Raw genomic sequence first — 25817 nt, 5'->3', positions numbered from 1 at the left:
TTAACCAAAGAGCGGCTTCTTTTCCACGGTTATGTAGACAAATACCACAATGATGAAGATGCCAAACACTGCAAGCGTCAAGCCCACTGGAAACCGTTCTAGGTTCCTGCTCCCAGCACTCCCGTTTACTGTGCAGTAGGCCTTCTCTTTGGTGTTATTCCATTCTCTGAATCTGGGGTATGGTGCTCCTGAGGCCCACCTGTGAAAACATTAGTGGTTCTTAGGGTTGAGTACAGGATGAACCAGCACCACCCCCCTCCCCCGAACGTGTGTGGCCTTGGAGGTCAAAGGAGCAACCCTGTGGGGCTTCAGGGAGCAGGCCTCTATCATGAAAAACCTAGGCTAATTTTAACAAGCGGTGTTAACAGGGTATCATGAGGATGTGAGGTCTCAAATGTCCCACATTTCTTTATGTCTGTCAATGCCGGCGCGAGGCCTGGCCCGGGGACTTACAGATCCCCTGGTCCCTACTGGGGAGCCGTAAAAGCTGTAAAAGCCGAATGGGGGACACCAGTCCACAGTCCTTTCTCCCCAGGCTAAACCCAGCCTTTCAGGGTGCAGATGGGAAGTGCTTTTGAAATGTGTTTATTTTGCATTTCAAAGAGCAAGAGGATGCTTTCTGAAACCTTTCAGAGAGTCTTACTTTTCACTGGTTTAATTTGGAAAGTGGCTGAAGTTTATTCAGAAGTCAGGGAACTTTCCAGAAAGCTTTACTTTCTGACTAATAAAATGGCCAATCTTGAGCTTTTATTTCAACTACCTGCTCTCTCTCTCTCTCTCTCTCTCTCTCTCTCTCTTTTTTCTTTCCCCATTTTCTAAGACACAAAGAAAAAATGTCTACCGATCCAGAACCTCAGGTTCTGGTCTCAGTGCATTGTGACTTTGCGCATCCCCCTCAGCCCGTCTGGCCTCTAAACCTAAGTGGTGAGCTAGAGACTATGTACGGCCCCTTGACCTTTGAAATGAGATATTATGAATCTTTCTTCTCTCTCAACAGATTCTTTTTCAGACTCAAACCCTTCCCCAAAGTCTGAATAACAGTTTTTTTCAGGAGTTACATACGTCAGTAATATCTCCTCAGGTGCTAAGAAAAGTATTACCTTATTTTCTCAGCGTGCTTATGATGCGGACAGTAGATATGTTGGGGTTTTGGTGTAGAGGTGAAAGCCTTGGGTCTCTAATGAACAGAAAGAAAATATCAAGAAGAACTTATTTATCAGAAAGATAATACAAATTATCAAGAAGAGCCCTCACAGTTTCCAATGTCTTGTACAAAGGGCCTTATTTTTTGTTCTAGAAAATAATCATGTCCTGGCCAGGTGGCTCAATCGGTTGGAGCATCATCCGGTCCATCAAAAGGTTGTGGGTTTGATCCCGGATCAAGGCACATACCAGGTTTCAGATTCCATCCCTGCTCGGGGTGCTTATAGGAGGCAACCAATCAATGTTTCTCTCTCACATTGTTGTTTTTCGCTCTCTCTAGAATCAATAAAACATATCCTCAGGCAAGGATTTAAAAAAGTTAATATCTTTTTAAAAAATTGTATAATCTAGGGCAGGGATGGCGAACCTTTTGAGCTCGGCGTGTCAGCATTTTGAAAAACTCTAACTTAACTCTGGTGCTGTGTCACATATAGAAATTTTTTGATATTTGCAACCATAGTAAAACAAAGACTTATATTTTTGATATTTACTTTATATATTTAAATGCCATTTAACAAAGAAAAATCAACCAAAAAAATGAGTTCGCGTGTCAGTGACTCACACATGAACCTGTGTCATAGGTTCGCCATCACTGATCTAGGGACTGATAAAGTTTTTGGTACATCAGGTAGTTTAGTACTTCATAATATAAAATATTTTGAAAGGAGAGGGGGAGACAGAGAAACACCGACAAGAGAGAAAGGTTGATAGGCTGCCTCCTGCACACACCCCCACCGGGAATAGAGCCCGAAACCCTGGTTATGTGCCCTGACTGGGAACTGAAGTGGCAACCTTTTGGTGCACGGAATGACACCCAACCAACTGAGCCATGCAAGTGAGGGCTCATGAAGTAATATTTTACATCAGTGACTCACACATGAACAATAGACACACGAGTGTCAAGGGTCACTTGACACAAGAAGCATTCTGTTCTTAAATATCATCTTTCTATTTTGCACTTTTATTTGTACTTTTATTGCTTGGAGCTTTTAAAAAATGTTTTTATTTATTTTAGAGAGAGAAGAAGGGAGAGGGATAGAGAGATAGAAACATTGCTGAGAGAGAAACATTAATCAGCTGCCTCCTGCACAGCCCCCCACTGGGGATCGAGCCTACAACCCCAGCATGTGCCCTGACCAGGAATCGAACTGGTGACCTCCTGGTGCATGGGTCAACGCTCAACCAGAATCACACCGACCAGGTGCTCGGAGCCTTTTTAATAAGCATGCAGCATTTTTATACAAAGAATAAAGTTATTTTTTTTTAAAGTTGGCTATGAACAAGGACTAGGAAATAATTTAGGAAAATGAAATGTTCTGTATGAGGGATAGAAGTAAGGACAATCATGTTTTCTTTTCCTTTTCCAAAAATTTCTTTGATGTTGTCATTTTTTCAATAAAGTAAAAATGCATAGTTCTCTATGCTTGTTTCCTCTCTGTGAAATAAAGTTGTAAAGATTAAGTGACTTCATCTATGCAAAATGATTAAAACATTTCCTGATATATAGTAAGCACTTAATGAAAGCACTTAGTGCTAATGATAATTATTGTTAATTTCGTGTTCCATTTTTCCTCAACTGCCTGGTTGTCCTTGATTGTCTATTCAGACTTCACTAGAGGCCCGATGCCTCGGCCCTCTCAGTCCTGGCTTTGTCTGGAAGGTCATCCGGATGGTCGTTCTGCTGTTCGGTCTAATCAGCATATTAGCTCTTTATTATGTAGGATATTCAGGCCTTATCATCCTCAAGTGTCTGCAATGTCCAAGAATGTGAAGCTGTGGTGTCAGATGATGTTGCTAACCACCATTTACCAGGTGCCAGGCCCCGTTAACCCACTAACTCACCGAGGCCTCCTGGACCACCCTCCCCTCATCTGGTAGGCACTGTCATTGCTCCATATGGGAGATGATGAGTCTTGAGGCACAGAAAGCTTAAGTAACTAGCCGAGGGTTACACAGTATAATCCTTCAATTTCTAAAAATAATTTCCCTCCTGCAAGAAGTCTTCTTTCTTATTCTCATTCACTCAGATCAGTTGTCTAGTCTATATTTCCTCAGCCCTAATACACATGTTGTCTTTAATCAAGGCATGATATCTACCATGTAGGGGCATTGGTAAGTTGGTGTTTACCCCCCTTCCCGGGGACCCAGCCCCCCTGAACATGAGAGGAGCCTCTGACACCTCCCATGCTGCCAGCGGCCTCACACAACAGCAGGCCATGGACAAGGGAGTTGGGGACTGGAGCATTCCCCAGTATTCTCTTGAAATCATTACTCATCAAAAAATGTACCTGGTTTTTGAAAAAGGATCTACTCTGACTAAAATGATTAGTATTTACTCATAAATAAATACAAGTTTGCTTGCATTATGCAAGATGTGTATTTTACAGTGTGGACCCAAACCTGGCCTGAAATGTCATAGGCTGGCACCTTCAATTGTGGGCAATGAAAGAAGGGGTGCTGAGTGCTGAGGCCCCCACCCCTCCTTCCTCTTATTCTTCCAGGACTTCTTACTGTTGGAGCTTAGGGAGCCAGGAGGCAGTGATGCTCCCGGGAGGTGGGGATGAAATTGTCTTCAAGCTGAAATGTGTTACATTTTTCAATCACTCTCCCTCACTAATGCAATTGTTGAAGAAAGGCCTGTACTTAGAACCAGACATTTTTACAAATGACTTGGCAAACTGGCAGTTATGACCTTCTTACAAGTGGGAAAAAAACTCAATTTAGAGATCTTTAATATTGAGTTAACCCCAAATCCCTTTATTGACTAAAACTGATTAAGTTAATAAAGATCTTGCAATAATTTCACTCTATTGTTTTTACCTCAACCTTGATTTAATAAAGCTCTAATTTAAAACATTGTGTTCTTTTAACCTAAATAATAATTTTGAATTAATTAAAAGCCTTTTAAAATAATCTGCACTACATTAACAAAAGAAAGGTTAAAAACTTTGTGATCATCTGCATTCCTGCTTTAAAATATCTTCTTGCAAACCAGTAATGGAATGGGAACTTCCTTAACTTGATACAAGGTCTCTCCCAAAACCTACACCAAAAATTACACTCAAAGGTAAAATATTAAGCCTGGCTGGCATGACTCAGTGGTTGAGCATTGATCTATAAACCAGAAGGTTAGGGTTTGATTCCCAGTCAAGGCACCTGCCTAGGTTGCAGGCTTGATCCCCAGTGTGGGGGCGTGCAGGAGGCAGCCGATCAATGAGTCTCATCACTGATGTTTCTATCTCTCTCTCTCTCCTTCTCCCTTCCTCTCTAAAATCAATTAAACATATTTTTAAAAAGAGGTAAAATGTTAAAAGCATTTTCTTTAAAATCAGAACTAAGGAAAGTATTCCTATACTATTATCACTTACATAATATTGTAATAAAAAGGTCTTAGAGGCACAGGTAAACAAAAAGAAATTAAAGGTATACAAATTAAACTAAAAAGAATCTGCAGGAAAATTATTATAATTTCTAAGAGTTCATTGTTATAAGACAAAAGGTACTGACAAAAGTCAACTGCAATTCCATATACCATCAACAAACCATTTAAAGCATATTTTTTTCAAAGATACTGTTCCCAACAAAAGAATTCTTCTTATTTCCAACAAAATTTGGCAACAAACATTAAAAGCCTACCTAGTAATAAAGCTGACAAAAGATGAGCATGATCTTTATTGAGAAAACAATAAGAATCTTACTGAAGGACATTAAAGAAAATTTCAATGAATGGAAAGATGTAACATGTTCATGAGCAAGAAGACTCAACAGAGTAAAGATTCAGCTTTTTCCAGATTAATTTATAAAGTTAGCAAAATTTCTATCTAAATCACATTCTGAACTTTTCATGGAACTTGATAAGCTTATTCTAAAATTTATTTGCAAGAATTAAGGGACAAGTAAAATCCACCAACCAATTTAAACCAACAAGGTGAGAGGGGTTGCTCTGGTAATGAAGACATTCTTCTATGAGCGCAAGCTGGACACATTGATCAGAATAGAGACCCCATTGGACTATTAATCACGGTTTTTGTTTTCTGTATTTTATGAGGCTTTGGCATCCTGGGGCCTCGCTGACCCTGGAGAGACTGCCTCTCCGAAGACTGACCCACTCCTAGGGATAGTAAAGACTCCCTGTGACCGCGCCTTCCATGTACAAGCCAACCAACCCCTCCAACCTCCTGTATCTAACGTTCACTTTACCAAGCCAATACTTTCCCTGTCCTACATCAGCCTAGGGCCAGATATTGGCCAACTAGGGTCCACCCCTAAAGCCCAGAACTGCTGAAATTAGTCCAACTAGCCAATCCTAAAATGCTTACCTTGCCTCACCCACTCCTCCCTGCAAAGGCCACAACAAAGCCTTGTGCCCAAGCCTTCCTCTCACTCCTGCCTGACTGACCCTGCTTCTTCCCCAGGTGGCCCATTGGCATGATGCAATCAACCCTCTGGGGTGTTGTAGGTAATACACTTCTTTGGAAGGCAGTCATCTCCCTGCCTGTCCCCTTACTATACCTGATTAAAACAAATCCTCGGTGCATTTTAAAACTCCTGTGGAAATTTGATGAATGACAAGAGCTAACATTGCCAACCAGATGAGAAAGGACAGACTATTCAAAGTGGTATTGGGAACAAGATGAGAGAGATACCGGTATACTTCTCCAAAATTCTTCTGCTCAATATGGCCCCAATCCCTGTGTTAGCACAGGCAGCTAGGAGTTAACAAAAGAGACGGGAGCTACACTGGCTGGGCCTGATTGAGTCTGGAAGCTACACTTAATCAGGCTTAAGTCTGGAAGCTACAGCTTCAGACACCCCAGGGGATAGCTGATACCCCAGAGAATAGCGAATAGCTGTCTCCCCGCCCCCACAAGCTGGCCCCAAGGGGATTAACACCTCTCCATCCCCCTGTGTAGGGAGGAAGGACCTGCTTTCCAATCTCCCCCAGGGACAAGGGGTCCACTCGCTGGTACTATGTGGGGGAGGAATACACAATAAAGGGGAATTCCTTTGCTAGGCACATGCGCAGTAGAAACTAGGATGGTACAGAGGGAGATCCTTTTACTTTGAGGCATTCGCAGTAGGAGCCAAGATGGTGACCACAGAGGGGAGCTGTCTAGCCTGGGAAAAGGATTGGATTGGATGCGCGCATGAAACCCCAGAAGATCCAGGAAAGAGATTGGGTCTGGGGAAGACCCAACACAAGCCTGCAAAGAGCCAGGAAAGAGATTGGTTCGTTTGAAAGAAAGCTTACCCCTTCCCAAGCCTGAGGGAATACCATCAAAGCCTACTAAAGGCCTCTCGGTAGCACATGTTCCCTATTTGTTCACCTGTTGGGCACATTCTCTCTCCGTAGCAGCTGCGCACCCAAGCACGGGCTCCACGTGCTGGCCTGGGTGCAGCAGGGCAGCGGCTGCAGGAGCACAGCTGGGAACTGAGGCTGCACTGGACTAAGGTTTGGCATGGACTAAAGTGAACGATGGCAGCCTTGGGTGCCCCGCCGGTACTGAGCAATGCACACGATCTCTGGACTCTGGCTCTTCTGGGCTTGGTGGAGACAAGGCTGGGCTTCTCCCACAGCTGGACGAAGCTAAGCCACCTGGTGGTGGATGAGACACCGGCACCTGGGGACAGTCCCTTGTGTCTGCTCCAGCTCTAGTAAGTCTTACCACTGTGCCTCATCCTCCCATGTGTGGGTCCTTGAAATGCTTTTCTTGCGACTCCGTGGAAGAACCCCATTTCCATCGGCAACACCTGGACACTATATGTAAAGCAAACAGAAGACTCTGAAAGGTGGAGAAAAGCAGATGGGCTAGGGGCCTCAGGACCCGAGGAATGATTTGCAGTGAATGCCCTGGGTTTTCTTTTTACCTCACATACCCCAGACTATTTGCTGACAACCTGGAAACACCAAAGAGTGCAAACAAAAAGCCTCTGGAAAGGTGAAGGGCTAGGAAAGGAGAAAGGGGCAGCCCCACAAGACCAAAAATTTTACCAAACAGCCCACTAGCCAAGGTGCTTGGGAAGCCTGGACTTCCACCTCGTTCCTACTGGGCTAGTATCATGGACCACTGCCCTCCCTCTCCACTCCCCCCCCGCCCCCAGCCCAGCAATAATGAACCAACAAACATACAACAGGGTGTCAATGGAGGCCCAGTGGGGGATGTGCACTTCTACCACTTGCCTTGCAGTGAAGAGCTGGTGTCCCTCTTCCCCCACCAGCGTATAAAGTCTGAGGAGGAAGCTAAAACAGAATATTTCAATACAACCCAAAGTCTCTCATAATTTGAGGAGAAAAGATAACACAAACCAGAACCGAGATGACATACTATTGAATTAGCTGACCAAGATTTTAGAACAGCCATCATAAAATGTTTCAAAGAACCACCTAAACATGTATGAAACAATTGAAAAACATTATCTCTCTGCAGATCAGTAGAATATATAAAGAAGAACCCAGTGTAAATTTTAGAATTTAAAATAATGCAAATGAAGTAAAACACTGGCGAGACGGCTTGACAGAGAATGGAGAAGACAGAGGAAAGAATCAATGAACTCTGTTTCTTCATGAAAGATCCCATTATATTCAAATTCTCTAAAAGTTATACTCAATACGTTGTTTCTAAAATGCATGTCACCCTTTATATAGTAGTTTCATTATTTCACCTTTCCTTTATAGTTTTGTTGTTTTTCTTTACAATTCTTTAGTAAAAGCCAGAGTCTTCAGTTGCCCTGTTAGGAGCCTCTAACCTACTATTCTGATTAAGTTACTTCTAAATATTAAAAGTCAACATCTGGCTTCTAAATGAAAGGCTTTTGGTGTTTTCAATTACTGGCTGATAGGTTAAGATTGCACTGTTACCCATAACCACGTGACCTAATTTAGAATCGATCTTGGCGTCTAGTCTTGCATTTCTAACCAAATTTACAATCCACCTTTCAGCTGCATCTGGAGTCACGCTCCGTTTATCTGCCAACATGTTAATGCTGATACATGGTGGATGCAACTAGAAGTCTCAAATATGAAGAGATGGGAATTTTCAGCGAAACCCTCGAGACAAGCCACCAGGAAGTCAATTACAAGCACAGGTTCACATTCCCTCCGCTTTTTCTGAGCCCCATCCAAGTAAAAGTGAACATCTAAGCATTCAACAAACTCGGTAATTGGGTCTTTGCATGTGTAAGAATCCCATTGAATAACTTTGACTAGATCTTTTAGCATCTGCTGGCGTTTTCGAACATCTTTGTTATGACTGCTGTAGTCAAGTAGCGAAGAATATGTGGACACATCATCTGAACTACATTAAGATTCTGTGGCTGGTAAAGGAAGAGATCAATAATGTTATCACACCCTTTGGGGTGATTGAAGAAGACAGAGACCAGTGAATGCACCATGGTCGCTGCTGAAGAGACTGGAGTGGAGAACTCACAGAATTATTATCTATGATCTCTTAACCATGTAAGCTCTTCCAAAAAAAACAACACAAAACAAAAGATCTAATGTTTGTGTTATCAGAGTCCCTGGAGTAGAGAGGAGTAAGGTGGGGATGAAAAAGGTATTTGAAGAAATAAGAGCTGAAAATGTCCCAAATTTGGCAAAAGATACAAATCTACAGATTTCAAAAAGCTGAGTGAATTCCAAACGATAAACCCAAAGAAATCCACGTCAAGAAATATCATAAGCAAACTTCTGTGCATCAAATGACATTATGAAGAAAGAGAAAAGGCAATCTTTTTCACAGAATGGGAAAAATATTTGCAAATCATATATTTGATAACAGACTAGTATTCAGAATACGGTATATAAACAATTCTTACAACTTAACAATCTAAAGACAAACAACCCAATTAAAATATGGACAAGTGATTTGAAAACATTTCTCCAAAGAACGGTATATAAACAATTCTTACAACTTAACAATCTAAAGACAAACAACCCAATTAAAATGATTTGAATAAACATTTCTCCAAAGATTATGTACAAATGTTCAATAAGCAAATGAAAAGAGTCTCAACATCATTAGTCATCAGGGAAATGCAAATCAAGACCACAGTGAGCTACCATTTCATACGTACTACGAGGACGGCCATTTTTAAAAAGTTGGGGTGGAGTCCTAGCTGCTGTGGCTCAATTGGTTGAGCATCGTGACCCAGAGGTTGCCAGTTCAATATCCAGTCAGGGCACTTGCTCGGCTCGGGTTGTGGGCTGGGTCCCCCAATAGAGTTTTGCCATTACTAAAAAGGTTAAACAAAGAATTACCACATGGCTCAAAAATTCCACTTGTAGGTATACTGGTATATCCAAAAGGATTGAAAACAGATACTTATACATGAATGAACGTTCACAGTACCAACATTTGCAGTAGCCAAGAGGTAGAAACAATCCACATGTCCATAACATTATTATTCAGTCATAAAAAGAGATGATGTGCGGATACAGACACGCAGTACAACATAGATAAACTTGAAAACCTTATGGTAAATTTAAAAGGTCACAAAACATCACATATTGGATGATTCCATTTATATAAAACATACAGAAAAAAAATCCATTGAAACAGAAAGCAGATTAGTAGTTGTCAGGAGGGGGTTGTGGAGTAACTGTGTCATGGGTACTGAGTTTTATTTTTGGGTGAATGAACATGTTTTGAATCTGAACGTGTTTTGAATCTAGATTGAGGCAGCATTATGAATATACTGTACTATATGCCATTGAATTTTGCACTTTAAAATAGTAAATTTTATGTTATGTGAATTTAACCTTAACAAAAATTTCTGCCCAGCCGGTGTGGCACAGTTGGTTGAGCACCATCTCATGTATCAAAAAAGGTCATTGGTTCAAATCCCTGTCAGAGCAGATGCCCGGGTTTCAGGCTCAATCCCCAGTAGGGGGCGTGCAGGAGGCATCCCATCGACATTTCTATCTCTCCCTCTCCCTTCCTCTCTCTGAAAGCAATCAAAACTTAAATAAAAACATATATATAGTATATACTGTATATGTATGAAAATTTCTGATTCTTATCATTGTGATGTGAATATCCTTATGTTTTTAGAATAAAGACATATATAATGACATTTTGGGGAGAAAGTAAAAGATTATGATGTCATAAATTAGTTCAAGAAAAAAATAATAAATAGATAAAATTATAAAACAAATGTGGTAAAATGTTAACAATTGGTAAATCTGGGTGAAGGCCATATAGAATTCTTTGTTGGAAACTTGCTTTAAGTTTGAAATTGTTTTAAATTACATTTTTAAAAGGCAAGTAGAGCTCAGTTGGTTGGAGCATCACCCCATTCACCAAAAGGTTGCAGGTTTGATTCCTGGTCAGGGCCAGTTTGGGAGGCAACCAATTGATGTTTCTCACATCAATGTTTCTCTCTCTCTCTCTCTTCTCTGTCTCTGTCTCTCTTTCTCTCTCTTACCTTTTCACTCTCTCACTCTCAAAATCAATAAAAGCATACCCTCAGGTGAGGATTTTTTAAAAAAAGACTAGTAGAAAAATGTGAAAAGACAAGCCCACTGTGGGAGATGTTAATAATGGAGGAGGCTATTCAGGTGGTGGGGGGCAGAGGTTATATGAGAATCTCTGTATCCTACTCTCAGTTATGATGTGAACTGCTAAAAAAAAAACAAACAAAAAATGTTAAGACAACCCCAAACTACTAAGAGATCTGTACTACACTTATGACTGACAAAGGGTTAGTATCCAAAATATATAAGAGCTCCTATAAATTAATGAGAAAAAGATAAACAACCAAATAGAAAAACTGGCAAAAAATACGAACAGACATTTTATCCTTCAAGTCAGCAGTTCCCCTTCTGGGTATATTCATTCAATCAGAAAAAAATTCTTGCACATGTATACAATGAATTATGTACCACAATTGTTTATAACAGCATTGTTTGTATTAGGCAAACTTGACAACAATTCAAATGTCCCGTAAATAAGGAATGGATAAATATATTTTTACAATAATTATATAGCAGTGAAAATTAATGAGTGAAAGCTACAAGTGTTGGGTGACGCTCATAACATAACGGTGAATGGTAAAGGGTAGTTACTGAAGAATACTTACACTATGATATCATTTAAATAAAATCCAAAATCATGAGAAACTAAAGTTTGTGGATACTGTAAAGAAAAGGAAAAGAATAATAAGTAGAAAACTCAAGGTAGTGGTTACCTTGGGGGAAATGAAGGAAGGGGAATATGGTCATTGGGGTCTTCAACAGAATTAGCAATGACTTAATTTTTAATCTCTAGGGTGAGAATTTAACTGCTTATTACATAATTCTTTATGCATTTTTAGATGCATATATTATAATAAAATATCAAAAAAGGTTTTCCAGCCTGACTGGTGTGGCTCAGTGGTTGACCGGGAGGTCATGGTTCGGTTCCATCCCTGATCAAGGCACATGCCTGGGTTGCGGGCTTGGTCCCCCGTAGGGGGTGTGTAGAAGGCAGCCGATTAATGATTCTCTCTCATCATGGATGTTTCTTGCCCTTCCTCTCTCTAAAAATCAATAAAAACATATTTCTTTTAAAAAAGATTTTCAGCCCTAACCGGTTTGGCTCAATGGATAGAGCATCAGCCTGCGGACTGAAGGGTCCCAGGTTCGATTTCGGTCAAGGGTATGTACCTTGGTTGCAGGCACATCTCCAGTAGGGGGTGTGCAGGAGGCAGCTGGTCGATGTTTCTCTCTCATCGATGTTTCTAACTCTCTATCCCTCTCCCTTCCTCTCTGTAAAAAAATCAATAAAATATATTTTTTTTAAAATTAAAAAAAAAAAAGGTTTTCAGGTTTGAATTTTCTTCTGTCTACTTGGGCAAATTCCAGGTACCCATGTGCATATCAGTCAGTCCATTTTAGCTGTGCTGATTTCTGTACCATGGCTTTAATGGGAGGACAGAAGGGCCAGTGGAAAATGCCTCAGATGGACTCTCGTAGCAAAGCCACCCCAGAAAGCAAGCCTTCGCTGCCATAGGGGACGAGAAGCCCTGCGTCCTGGGAGACCATGAAAAGAGACACTGGGGGGAGCTGTTTCACCACTCAGGTGCCTGGTTGTGTCTCTTCCTTTGGCAGCTGAATATAATGGGAAAGGCTATATAACATGGAAATTAGAAGACTGGAATGCCATTTCCAATTTTTCTGCTAACACCGTGTGGTCTTAGGCAAGTCATAGCCCCTCTCTGCTTCTTTCTGCATCTGTACAATGAACCACATAGCCTCCTCCAACAAGCCTTTCAGAGAGGAAATTTCACGATCGATCATCATAATAAATCATGCCTGGACTCATGCATCGAGATGAATAGTGCCTGGTACTAAGGAAGCCCTAATAAATCCCAAGAGATCAAAATAACTCAGGGATGCTCATCGTGGAGGTAAACAGGAAACTCCTTTCCTTAAAATGGATACATATAGCTATACCCATCATGCAAATGATAAACTAGGTAAAGTGAGTTTGGTTAAATATTCTTAGATGAAAACGGAAGCAAAGCTGGGTTTTTTAAACAAATGCATATTTTTTCCTATAGAAAGAGAACACCACTGCTCATAATTCAGTTTTATGAAAATAAATAAGTTTACCTTTCTTATCATCTTAGAACCATTGTAATCAGAGTTTGGTTTCACTAACTCTTCCTGAGGCTCTTGCATTTCAAAGACTGGGTTCTATTACACAGAAAGAATCAGCATGTGATCAATAAGATAAAGACATGGATTATTAGCGTATTTAAGCAGACATACTAGGAGGTCAGTAGTTTTACAGGAAGATCGTTGCATTCCTTGTAAATATGCTGTTTAGCTCCATTTAGTACGTGTCAAAGGTAAGGACGAAGGGTTTATTAAGTAGTCACAAAATATGTAATTTACTCTTCACTTTGACCCAACTGGAATATACAACAACTATTGGGAATAAGGATGCTTTTCAATTAATTAAGAAACTATTATAGAGAAGTTTAACATCAGGTCGCCTAAAACCTTTACATGCAACTCAAACCACACACTTAATGATAGTCCTTTAATATATATTCCCTTAGTACACCGTGTCTTCCGATGGTAGCAATTGGGGTAGGCCCTGCACATGCACATTATAGGCCTACAAAGCATCTTACCAACAACAACAGTGATTGAGACACAAGAGTAAAAATCCTATTGAAGTTTTGGCACAAAGACATTGACACAGACTTCAGAATTGGAAGCAAAAAAGAAACATGAAGCTTTCCTTCCCTTCCTTGTCCTTCCCTGGGATGTCATGTGTCCTGCACAAGAAGTGGGGCAGAGGCGACATGAATGAGGAATCAGAATACCTAGAGGCCAAAGAAATGAAGGAGGAGGGGCTGTGTATATTGGGGTTCCTGGTGGCAAAAGAATGGCAGCGGGAGGGAAGGGGACAGCATGCAGGCTTCAGTGTGCCCTGTGTCCAAGGAAGAGAGACGGTGATGGGAGGGTTATGCAGAGACGGAGGTGGCTATTATGACTGGGAGGTTGGTTACACTGAGGAAATTAGAAAGTGGAGCAAAACGCAAATCTATGGAGGGTAATGGGAGCCAGGTTTCTCACTGTCACAGAAGTGACTTACAAACAGAAAGGGGAAAGACCGATTAGAAAGAACACTGAAACGCTGGGTTGTAATTGAAGATCAATATGCACTTATGATTTTTAAATTTGTATAGAGAGAGGTATAAAAATAGTTACGATGCATATGTGCATGTGTACATATACACACACACCTTTATTTTCTAGCTCTACCCACCGAGAGGACCTAGAAGCAATGACTCCCAGTAGCAATGAGTTCACTGAAGACCTAGATCTTTTTTTTTAATATGTTTTTTATTGATTTTAGAGAGAGAGGACAGGAGAGGGAGAGGGAGAGGGAGAGAGAGAGAGGAGAGAGAGAAACATCGATCAGTTGCCTCCTGAATGTACCCTGGCTAACTGGGGACTGGGCATGTGCCTCGACTGGGAATCGAACTGGCAACCTTTCAGTGCACGGGACAATGCTCAACCAACTGAGCCACACTGACCAGAGCTAGATCCTGGTTTTTTAAATACCATCCTACAGTAAAAGTAAACACAATCCTGCAGTAGACACCATCCAAGGCTCCTGGGGCAGAAAAAGCACCAGATGGGTCTGAAACATCTTTTTGTGCCAGAAATTCAGGACATGCTCAAGGAATGAGGAGGACATATCAAAAGGACACAGTACCCATATTGAAAAGGCTCCCATTGGCCAAATCTGCGACAATTTGAGCATTAAAATATATAAAGATATCAAGATACAGTCCGTTTGATTAAAAAGAATCAATGAGTCCATACTAATATGACTGAATGAAAGAACAAATGAAACAAAGAACAAACAAACAAATAAATGAGTGAATAAAATGGGGGAGAAGGGAAGGTCTTCCTTATGTTGACTACCATCTAATAAATGCAGAGGGAATAATAGGAATAGAAAGTCTCAATGGGCCATCATCACAATGGAAGGTGATTCAGGCAGTCGTCTAGGGGAGCTAGGGCTAATGGATGAGGTTTGAATAGGAGCACTATGTTAGTGTCATTTCAGAATATTTCCCCGCAGAATACTGTTTGATTACAAATGGAAGAAAAATGATGGTTTTATGGAGAAACCTGACAGACACCAACTTCTCCAGGTGATTAAGGTTAATGTTACCAGCGGTGGAACAGGGTGGCATTGCTACCTGGTGTGATGCTCTGGGAAGAGCACAGCATCATTCTGAGGATTTCCTGCCCAGAGGACATGGCCTCTATGAATAGTCAAAAGGAAAAATCAGACAGAAAAGTCGCCCTACAGGATGAAAGGCGTGTACTCTTTAAAATGGTCAAGGGTGCCCTAGCTGGTTTGGCTCAGTGAATAGAGCGTCAGCCTGCCAGCTGAAGGGTCCTGGGTTCGATTGGGTCAAGGGCACATTCCCCGGGCTTGTGGGCTTGATCCCCAGTAGGGGGCGTGCAGGAGGCAGCTGATCAATGATTCCCTCTCATCATTGATATTTCTATCTATCTCTCTCCTCTCCCTTCCTCTCTGAAATAAATTTTTAAAAATGTTTTTTAATGGTCAAGGGCATGAATGCCAGGGAAAGATGGAAGATGGAGGCACTGTTGTTTGAAATTGAAGGAGACTGAAGAGCCCTGACAACCAAAGACAACATGTGCTCCTAGACTAGTCATGATGAGAAAGCAAAGACATTATGGGATAGTTGGTGATATTTGAATGGGATCTGAATATTGGATGCTAGCACTGAATCAATGTGAATTTCCTTATTTGGAGTGTTATTCCGTGTACATGTAGGAAAGTGTCCTTGGGAGGTAGGCAGAATGCATGCCAGAGAACTGAGGGGCTTCATGTCTACAGCTTGCTCTCAAATCATTCAGAAAGACACAGTACACACACACACACACACACACACACACACACACACACACACAGCAAATGTAAAAGGTAACAATTAATCTGGGTAAAAAGAATATGGGAATTCTTTGTACCATTACTTGCAACTTTTTCTAAGTGTGAAGTTGTTTTTGTTTGTTTGTTTGTTTGTTTTTTTAAAGGAAGGCAGACTGCCACATGCAGCGCCTCATTTGGATGTGTCTGGAGTCTTGGAAGCTTGACTACCCTACGTTCTCCTACAAATGGACCTTGAGAGCTTGTTTGGAGGTTCTAGCAGGGGAGCGCAGCTACTCGTATACCCTTGACCGAAGACCGGTCCTCTCCTGGGTGGGGGGAGCGGGGGGAGGTCGTCCTCTTCGACCGAGCGCACAGCTTCGGGAGGGACGCACATGGATCGGTGAGGGAGGAGGGGGACACCCGCCTAGCCAGCCAGATCAGCCGAATCAACCCTGGCGATCAATGGGGTGACAGATGTCGCAGCCAGATCGCCCTCACATCCTGAAGTTGTTTTTTAAAATGTTTAAAGAGGCAAAGGAAAGAAGAACTTAAGTATCAGACTAATAAAGGAGTCCTATATACCAGGAGGGCACATATGACTTTTTTAAAAGCTTGGTCTGCTTCACTAAGTGCACAGCACTTCCAGAGAATAATTTTTAATTGCATCTGTATATTTAATTATGTAAGTATATCTGCAGGCACTCTGATAAACCACAGTCTGTAGAGTTCAATACTACAAATTTAGCTTCCATTATATTATTTTCCGCTTAAATACAATACTAAAAATTTAGCTTCCATTATATTATTTTTGCTTTGTATTGCAGATGACTAAATACCATGCTTTTTGTATAATAGGAATATTAATGGTAGTAATAGTTCTTATTTGTACTTTGACAGCTCTTACTATGTACCATCACTACTCTATTTTATATACTTTAACTTAATCCTCATAACACGTTATGAAGTAGAGACTATTGTTATCTTTGTCTATAGATGAAGAGCTAAGAGATAGAAAGGTCAAGTGTCTTGTCCAAGTTAGTGGCAGAGCTGGAATTTGAACCTAAGCAGCCTGTCTCTAGAGCCCCATTTTTTAAAAATTATATTTTTATTGATTTCAGAGAGGAAGGGAGAGAGAGAAACATCAATGATGAGAGAGAATCACTGATTGGCTGCCTCCTACACGCCCCACAATGGGGATTGAACCCGCAACCCAGGCATATGCCCTGACCAGGAATCAAACCCTGACCTCCTGATTCATAGATCAGTGCTCAACCACTGAGCCACGCTAGAGTCCATATCTTTGATACACATATTCTGTGTTTCAAGAGCTCATTTTTAAGTTTCTTCAGGACAAGAACAAGAAGGTCTAGCACAACGCCCTTTATTTCATAAATAGCTGTTAACTCACAGGCTGGAAGCTCTGTTGCAACCCTTCCCTGGATGGTCATCAATTCACTGTGACCTAAGCATTGTCTCTCAAGAGAATACATTAAGGCATGTCCCAAAGACAAAAGAGATGGTACAGAATAGGAAACCAGAAAAAGGAAGATCATCAACATCAACATAGGACAAAAGTTCCTTTCAGTTCATCCAACAGGAACTGTGTAACCTCTCTCTCTCTCTCTCTCTCTCTCTCTCTCTCTCACACACACACACACACACACACACACACACACACACACACACACGCCTGGCTTTGAATTAAATGGAGAGGGTTCAAAGACATAGGCTTACCATCAACATTTACAACCTAGAGCAAAAGCTCTTGAACAGGGGGTGGGAATAGGGGCTGATGGAAAAGGCAGATTCCTAGGGCCAGACCCACAGAACACATTTTGAGAAAATCCTAGGAGAATATGGATGATAGGTGGCCAGATGAGGAGAGAGTATCCCAGGTTGGGAGAACAGAATGAACATTGATTCAGCAGGAAAGAGCATGTCTTGTCTGGGGAAGAGTAAGGAAACACCCGGAAGGGGCCCGGGGTGCTCAGGGGCACCCCTCCAGGGCCAGCTGCCCTCTGCATGCAGCAGCCCCTTGCAGACGGGTATGCACTTGCAAACACTTCAGCTCTTGGGACCACACCCAGCCCAAATCCGGGTGATTAGATGCCCTGGTTTGCCAGGACAGTTCTGCTTTATTCCTGTTATCCCAGCACCCCTTCTGGTTAGTGTCCCCGTTCACTTTCAAAAGCATCCTGTTTGTAGTGATAAATGGCATGGTCACCCGAGCAAACCCCACTTTGTGCAGCCTGACTTAGTAGATCCTTCTGCCTCCCTGCCATTCCTGAATCCCATCTCTCCTCTTTAGAGGTTTTAGGAACCTGACTTACACTCATTGGCTTCACTCCCTACTCCATCAATGGAAGCTTAAGCTGTGTCTCGAATATATCTGATGAGAAGATCCCCAATTAAAAATATAATGACTTAGCTTTCTAAGTGGCCTTAATCACCAAATCAAATAGGCTGCATACGTAATTTAATAAAATATACATGTATACCTAGCTAGTGTCACTCGGTTGGGCGTCGTCCTGTACACCAAAAGGCTGTCGGTTGGATTCCCGGTCAAGCACGTGCCCCAGTTGTGGTCTTGATGCCCAGTAGGGGGCGGGCAGGAGGCTGCCATTCAATGTTTCTCTCTCACATTGATGTTTCTCTCCCTCTCCCTCTCCCTTTCTCTCTCTTGAAAAATCAATAAAAAATCTTTTAAAAACAAATAAAACACACGTACAGTGTTAAAAAAAAAAAAAGTACCCAGAAATTGGCATAATCCAAATCTCAAGGTGATTTGTATTTCACTAGAAACCTACTGACATGAGAGGAAAATATGTGTTCATTGATGTTTCAAAGAAATGTATAATACACCTTTCCAGGTACTTAGAGAACTGTTAGGTACGGACCAATGCTCTTAAGTAATTAAAGTCTATGGTGCCAGACAAGTGTCTCAATAAACACACTTTCTACTACCTTTTAACATGGAAATTTAAGTGCTTATTTACATTTACTTTCGGATTTAAAATTGAACAGATGTCTCCCGGCTCTTCTGAGAATCAAAATGGCTTATATAATCCTTCAGATCAAAACACTTTATGCCATCACAAACTTTCCATTTAATTCTATTGCCAATTCAAAATATTGATGTGGTTTTATTTCAGGTTTACGTAAAGCAACGCCTGGAGGGCATTGGCCCCCACCTGCTGCATTTTCAATACTCAGGTTGCTTTTTCTCTTATAAATGTCTTGGCAAGAACTAGACAAAAGGGTTTTCTGCAGAAACAAGGTCCATGTGAAAGATTTAAGAAATATCTTTTAGAAAGTTTGCTATCAGAATACTTCATCAAACGTGAATTAGGTTCAGATGGAAAGCTAAAGTAATGACTTACTACAGGAATGTTTACCTGGGGTTTCTTTCACTCATTTAAACTCAACAAGTATTTTAAACACTAGACCATATTTTCAAGCTAACCTATGTGCCACTAGAGCTGTTTGGTAGACTTGATAAAGTGATCTTTGGACTCCTGGCATGTGCAAAGCCCTGTGACAGCTACTGAATGGGATAACATGCAATTTTCAGGGGACTGGACTTTGAGACATTGCTTAAGTGATCACAGGATTTTAACAGCAAGAGAGATGGGGTGGGTGAAAGCATAAAAGGAATTCTAGGCGTAAAGAATTGTTGAGGCAAAGGTGGGTGGGGAGAGGTGTGAGAGGTGGAGAAACAGGTAAGTGTGCACTGGGTGGGATGGTGAGGGAGATAAGTGTTCAGGAGATCCTGGTGTCTCTCTCTTCCTGCTGGACAGTAAGTTTGCATCTTGTTTTGAAAGTTTCCAGGCAAATGAAAGACATGATGCAATCGCTGCTTGTAGATCTGAACTGCCATTGGTAAAGGTTGGAGCCAGAGGCCAATTAGGAGGGTATTGCTAGTGTTCGGATTAAAAAACAAACAAACCCAAAAATAATACGGATGCAAGCTGGGAAAGCAGCAGTGGGAAGAGAAAGGAGGGGTCGATTTTTGAAAATTGTAATTCAAATCCATAGGACGTGGCAACTGTTTGTATGTGAGGAGCTAACGGGATGGGCCTTCCAAGGTAGCGATGTGATTTCGAGCCTGGAGGGTGGGAAGGTGGTGGAACCATCAAGATAAACGGAGGCCGCAAATGCAGGTGGTGCTGGAGTGAGGTGCTGGGGTAACCACAGGAGAAGTATAAACAATCTATAGACCCAGGAAATGTCCTTAATTACAAATGAGCGTTGTGGCCCGGGCTGGTGTGGCTCCGTTGGTTGGAACGTTGTCCTGTGCACCAAAAGGTCACGGGTTCGATTCCTTGTCAGGGCACATGCCCAGGTGGTGGGTTCGATCCCCAGTTGGGGCACGTACCAGAGGCAACCCATCAATGTTTCTCTCTCTCTCTTTCTCCCCCCCACCTTCTCCCTTCCTCTCTCTCTAAAACCAATAAAAACATGCCCTGGGGTGAGGGTGAAAATAAGTAAGTAAATAAATAACCATCAGCTGAGTGAGTGCAGGAAGGAGGGAAGGAGCTTTCCAGGAGGCAGGCCTGTGGCTCAGGAGAGAGGTCCTGCGCGGAGGGGTACATGTGGAGTCAGGACACAGAGGTGGTCAGTGAGTGAGACGACCCCGGGGAGCAACGCGCAGTCAGGGCCCAGAAGCCAGAGTGAGGATGGGAACAGGCAGGGGGCAGAGGCCAGAACCTAGAGAGAGCAGAGTTGCCAACATGGAAGGAGGCAGGTGTCTCTAAATAAAGAGGGACCCAGCACAAGTCACTAGCGTTGCTATCTTGGAGTTTAGGGATTGGGTGAAAGCATTATGTGCCGTGTTCTATGCCAAGAGCTTCACCTGCCTTTCCCTCACACTCACCCTTGTGGGTAGGTCCTACTAACTAAACGGTGAGAGGAGGTTCAGGTCCATTCAGCGACCTCCCCAGCGCCACACAGCTGGCTGGTGGAAGGGCACCCCGAAACCTGTTCATCTCACACACTTGGCCAAGAACTCCAATAGGGCGGCGAGGGTAGGAGCCAGATCTCAGCGCCTGGGCAAGAGAAGGGGACAGGAACGCACACGTGTTCTGTGCTCCCTGTGGGTCTGGGACTGTGCTGGATGCTCTATGAATGTAGACACTGGAAGCGCCACACAGCTGGCTGGTGGAAGGGCACCCCGAAACCTGTTCATCTCACACACTTGGCCAAGAACTCCAATAGGGCGGCGAGAGTAGGAGCCAGATCTCAGCGCCTGGGCAAGAGAAGGGGACAGGAACGCACACGTGTTCTGTGCTCCCTGTGGGTCTGGGACTGTGCTGGATGCTCTATGAATGTAGACACAGGTGGTGAACGCAGAGAGAGGGCACGGCAGCTGGGGAGGAAAACGGGGTGGCTGCTATTCAGAGGGGCTGTTACTCTGGGTCTCGTGCTAGAACCTGGTAATCGTTTCACAAAACAGAAACCTGCATTCAAACGAGCTTCTTGAAACTAGATTTCCCAGCCGCAACAGAATGTAGTGGCTTGCTATTTCCTTACACGTGAAACATGCTATTTCTTATATTTACGCGTACAAGTATCCATGCATTCGTGTAGTGGCTTGCTATTTCCTTACACGTGAAACATGCTGTTTCTTATATTTACTACGCGTACAAGTATCCATGCATTCTAATGGTACATACTTTTTGGGGTCCCTTCTTTTTTTCTGATGAGAGTATGATATTTCCTTTCAAAACGATAATGCCCCTCAGCTCTGGATCATGGGAAACACAAGGAAAATAGGCCATGAGGACATAGGAGCTAGCCACGAAAATCAGCACCACGCAGCGGGGTGGTGAATTCTGTTCATCACGGGGCAGAAGATACCTGGGAGGGGAAGAGGATTCGCTCTGTCCTTCTGAGGCCCTTGTGGCCCTTGTGGAACTCACCCAGGCCTTCCCCTGGGGGCCTGGGGGGGACCCTGTCAGGGAAGCTGTGGTGTTGGGGGGCCTCCGAGAGCAATGCATGCTGAGCCCGAGCAGTGTGCTCTACTGGGCGGTTGCTTGCTGTCCAGTCATTGCCCCTTGGAGCCAGCGGTCAGCCTGGCGTATCTCTGAATGTCCACAAAGGGCAGGAGAATGTCTTCTTCTGTATCCAGAGAAGGGAAGGCCAGACCTGTGCTCAGCTTCCAGGGCAGGGGAACCGCCAGGGCAGAAAGGTCGTTGTAGATCAGCCCTCGCCTCGGGCCGTGAGGAAGCTGTTTGATAAGCTTGGAGCAATCACTGCTCTTGAATATCAGCGAGCTTTTCATGGAGGGGATTTTAAATGAGCTCCCAAGTCAGAATAATTGGGAAGGTTGAAAGAAGGGCAGATCAGAAAGCTGTGCCCACCCGGTGCCAAAACAATGAATGAAAATGGGAAGAATGGAATCCACCCATTGTCTGGATGCCCTAAAACTGCTGCCCCTCCCTCCTACCCCAGGACTAGGTATTTCTGTGAAGTGCTCAAGGCTGAATCTCCACGGGACCCCCTTAGTTCCATGTCAACCCCTCCATTCTAATGGCACCAGGGTCTTTGAGGCCCCTCCAATGAGCAAGTTCAAATGTCTGATCCAGGCCGGTTTCTGAGAAGCAGGTTTTTGACTTGTACCCACCACTGGCCAGTGGCATCCTGCACTGCATGACAAAGCTAGGACTGAGGCAGAACTCCCACCTCTGGCTTGATTGCCCATGGAGGGCTAGCATCAGGTGGACACAGCATAAAGCAATGCAAAGTTTAAACCGAAGGACCCATTTTCTTCCAGCTCTAGCATGACTGGAAGAACCCAGGCATGTGCCCTGACCGGGAATAGAGTCTGGTTCATCTTTCTTAATGTATGTGAAATCATTTAATCCAAAGAAAATAATTATCAGATTTATTGACTGAGGCAAAGCAGAGGCTGAGACCTCAAAGGAGACCTGGAAATTATCTGTAGGAACTTCTGATTTGCCACTCAACTGAGTCACTGAGAGCCTAAACTAGATGCCCCCTTTGTGGGGGCTGTGTGGAGGCCTGCGTGCCAGGACCCAGGGCAGCTTGGACTGAGACTATGGCAGCGTTGCCCTGCCGTCCTCAGCGTCACGAGCAGTGAGTGCACACGCTCTCCTCCCTGGAATCTTCGAGCCTGGCACTGCTTGTCCTCTGAGGGCTGGTCTCGGCCCTTCAGCTCCTTCCCAGGCAGGAAACAGAGGCAGCCCCAGGGCGGGGACAGGACTGTGAACACATCCCACATCCAGAAAGGGTCTGGGGCAGCCACCTGCCCTGAGGCACCCCCAGGCCAACTGTCCTGCTGCCCTCTCTACACCAGGCCAGCCATTCCAGACTCCTGGGGACCGCTCAGCACCTGTGCTACCTTTAATATCATTGCAGGGCATGTGTAGAGGGCCTCGGGCACTTATACTATTGGTTGAACTATGAATTTGAACTATATGAAATTGCCATTTTGGGGGGGGGTGTCAATCAAACATGGTAAAAAAATGTAATGTGTTTATTCTCACAATAGACATTGTGAGAAAAGTAGAGGGTATGTGGTGGAAAGAGCACACTTATGAGAGCCAGACCTGGGTTCAAGTCTCACTTCTATATCACTTTCATTCAACAAACATATCCTGCATTCCTGCTCTGGGCGTGGGCCTGCCCTGGCAGCTGGACATGTAGTGCTGATGAAGACAGATGGGCCTTGCTCTTCATGGCACCTGTAGTGTAGGCTTATCTTCTGGGGCCACTTCCTAGCTCTGTGATGTTGGGCCCATGACTTGGCCTCTCTGAACTTCAGCTAAGTGTTGTGAAGACTAAATGAGATGATGCAAGTTAGGCTGGAAATGCATTGGTGGCCTTTAAAAAATGGTACTTCTATTATTTTACTGTGGCTCATAGAGAACTCCTAGTAAATATTTACTGAATGGAAGAGCTTTGGGATGTACTGTGGGAATCTTTAAGTCTACCCCCTAAGAGCCTAAACTAGATGCCCCCACAGGTGAAAGGTGCACCTGGGCAGGGGCCCCTGTAGGGGAAGCTCTTGCATCCCAGAGACCACCACTCCCCACCCACCTGGGACCTGGGAGAGACCAGCTGTGGTCAGCTCCCATGAAGTCAGGAGGGCAGTGGGCATAGGGAGGGAGAGTCTGGTTCATCTTTCTTAATGTGTGTGAAATCATTTAATCCAAAGAAAATAACTATCAGATTTATTGACTGAGGCAAAGCAGAGGCTGAGACCTCAAAGGAGACCTGGAAATTATCTGTAGGAACTTCTGGTTTGCCACTCAACTGAGTCACTGGCGTGAATATATACTAGTACATGGAGTTAAGCATTTCCTTTGCAGCCCAGGGGCCTATGTCCAGGCTTTGTGTGCAAACAGGCCATGTGGCTATTTCATTCATGCCATTAAAAGTTGCATAAGTCATGCTGGACAAGGTGTTAATAAGTGCAAAGTTGCCCTAGCCGGTTTGGCCTTGGCTCAGTGGATAGAGTGTTGGCCTGCAGACCGAATGGTCCCAGGTTCGATTGCGGCCAAGGGCACACATTTAGGTTGTGGGCTTGATCCCCAGTGGGGAGTGTGCAGGAGGCAGCCAATCAATGATTCTCCCTCATCATTGAAGTTTCTATCTTTCTCTCCCTTTCCCTTCCTCTCTGAAATCAATAAAAATATATTAAAACTAATTATAAGTGCAAAGTTGCTATCGAGCAGTATAGCCTCTAATGGTACCTTTCCTGTCTTCATAGTCTTGAGTTCTGTGCTGCTTTCCCGGTCCATTCATCATAAGTGCACAGGGAGATGAGACCAACAATTGCATTAACTTGTTTTCATACAGTTTTCTGGTGGAAGCTGAGGAAGAATGTGGAGAATAGATTAAGTTGTTCTGTTTGTATCTGGGATCTTACTGGGTTCAAGGTATTTCACAACTCAGATCCTTATTCTTTTTATTTAATATGTTTTTATTGATTTCAGAGAGGAAGGAAGAGGGAAAGAGAAATAGAAACATCAATGATGAGAATCATTGATCGGCTGCCTCCTGCATGCCCCACACTGGGGATTGAGCCTGCAACCCAGGCATGTGCCCTGGCCGGGAATAGAACCATGACCTCCTGGTTCCTGTGTTGAGGCTCAACCCCTGAGCCATGCCAGCCAGGCTCAGCTTCTTACTCTTTTTTTTAAAATATATTTTATTGATTTTTTACAGAGAGGAAGGGAGAGGGATAGAGAGTTAGAAACATCGGTGAGAGAGAAACATTGATCAGCTGCCTCCTGCACGCCCCCTACTGGGGATGTGCCCACAGCCAAGGCACATGCCCTTGACCAGAATCGAACCTGGGACCCTTGAGTCTGCAGGCTGACGCTCTATCCACTGAGCCAAACCGGTTAGGGCAGCTTCTTACTCTTATACTTACATTATTAACTGTGTTTTTGACAATGAGGTGGACCCCACAGCTACTCAACTCACTCTGTCCCTTCCACAAACACTTCAGGTGAGGCCTCTATGAGATAGCCATAGAGTCAGGCATTGGCTACATCTGAGAAGACTGACAAAGTTGTAACTCTATCTATGGGGACTATGGACAATACATACATGCATAGTTAGCACAGTGCACATACTAGGAATGAAAAAGAACCCAGGGTGATATAATCAAGAGTAACTGGGGGAAAGAGATTATTTTTCTGTCTGACACCACACTTATTAATCTGTGTGAAGTATCTGAGTGTATTTATCACCTCTTCCCTTCTTTAGGGTTTTTCTGCTTTTTTAAAAATTTTCCTATTTATAGTTTAATGATTTTTATTGTATATGTTTCTTCCACTATAAATAAATTTAAATCTGGGAGGTAGTCTATGAGTCATAGATGACTAGTCTCTAATATTTGCTGCATACATACATAGAATTGGGCCAGGTGAAAATCCAAGCTTATTAAGTTCATTCTGTAATTCATAGTCACTCAGACATTTCACGTCCACCATGGTGATGGAAGTTTGGTCTCTTTTCTGATAGCGAGATCTCTGAAAGAGTAAAACATTAAGTTCATTAAGACAGTCTTCCAAGGAAGAACTAAAAGGTCACTAGTCCGCTCAAGTGTGTCCAAACTGAGCTCCCCAATCTTGGAGGTGCAAAGGCAAGAAAGAAAAAAAAAATCATCATTTTCTGCTCTTTCTGCCACAAATCTATTCCAGATTTGTTTGCCTCGATGCCACGTTTGGGGTGGGT

General features: G+C 43.3%; 1 protein-coding gene across 1 annotated transcript; it reads right to left on the bottom strand.

The window, feature by feature from the left end:
• LEMD1 (LEM domain containing 1) lies at window positions 1–25573 on the bottom strand. The gene is made up of 5 exons (XM_005885287.1): window positions 25492–25573; window positions 24326–24445; window positions 21284–21354; window positions 20789–20856; window positions 1–199 (listed from the first exon to the last, which is right to left on the bottom strand). Exons 1-5 carry the CDS (start codon window positions 25571–25573, stop codon window positions 1–3), a joined length of 540 nt encoding a protein of 179 aa, XP_005885349.1.
• Window positions 25574–25817: the final 244 nt, after the last annotated feature.

This window comes from Myotis brandtii, unplaced genomic scaffold, assembly GCF_000412655.1.
Source record: "Myotis brandtii unplaced genomic scaffold, ASM41265v1 scaffold898, whole genome shotgun sequence".
Taxonomy (NCBI): Eukaryota; Metazoa; Chordata; class Mammalia; order Chiroptera; family Vespertilionidae; genus Myotis; species Myotis brandtii.
The sequence above is the reverse complement of the archived record's forward strand: the minus strand, read 5'-3'. Positions and strand labels throughout refer to the sequence as shown.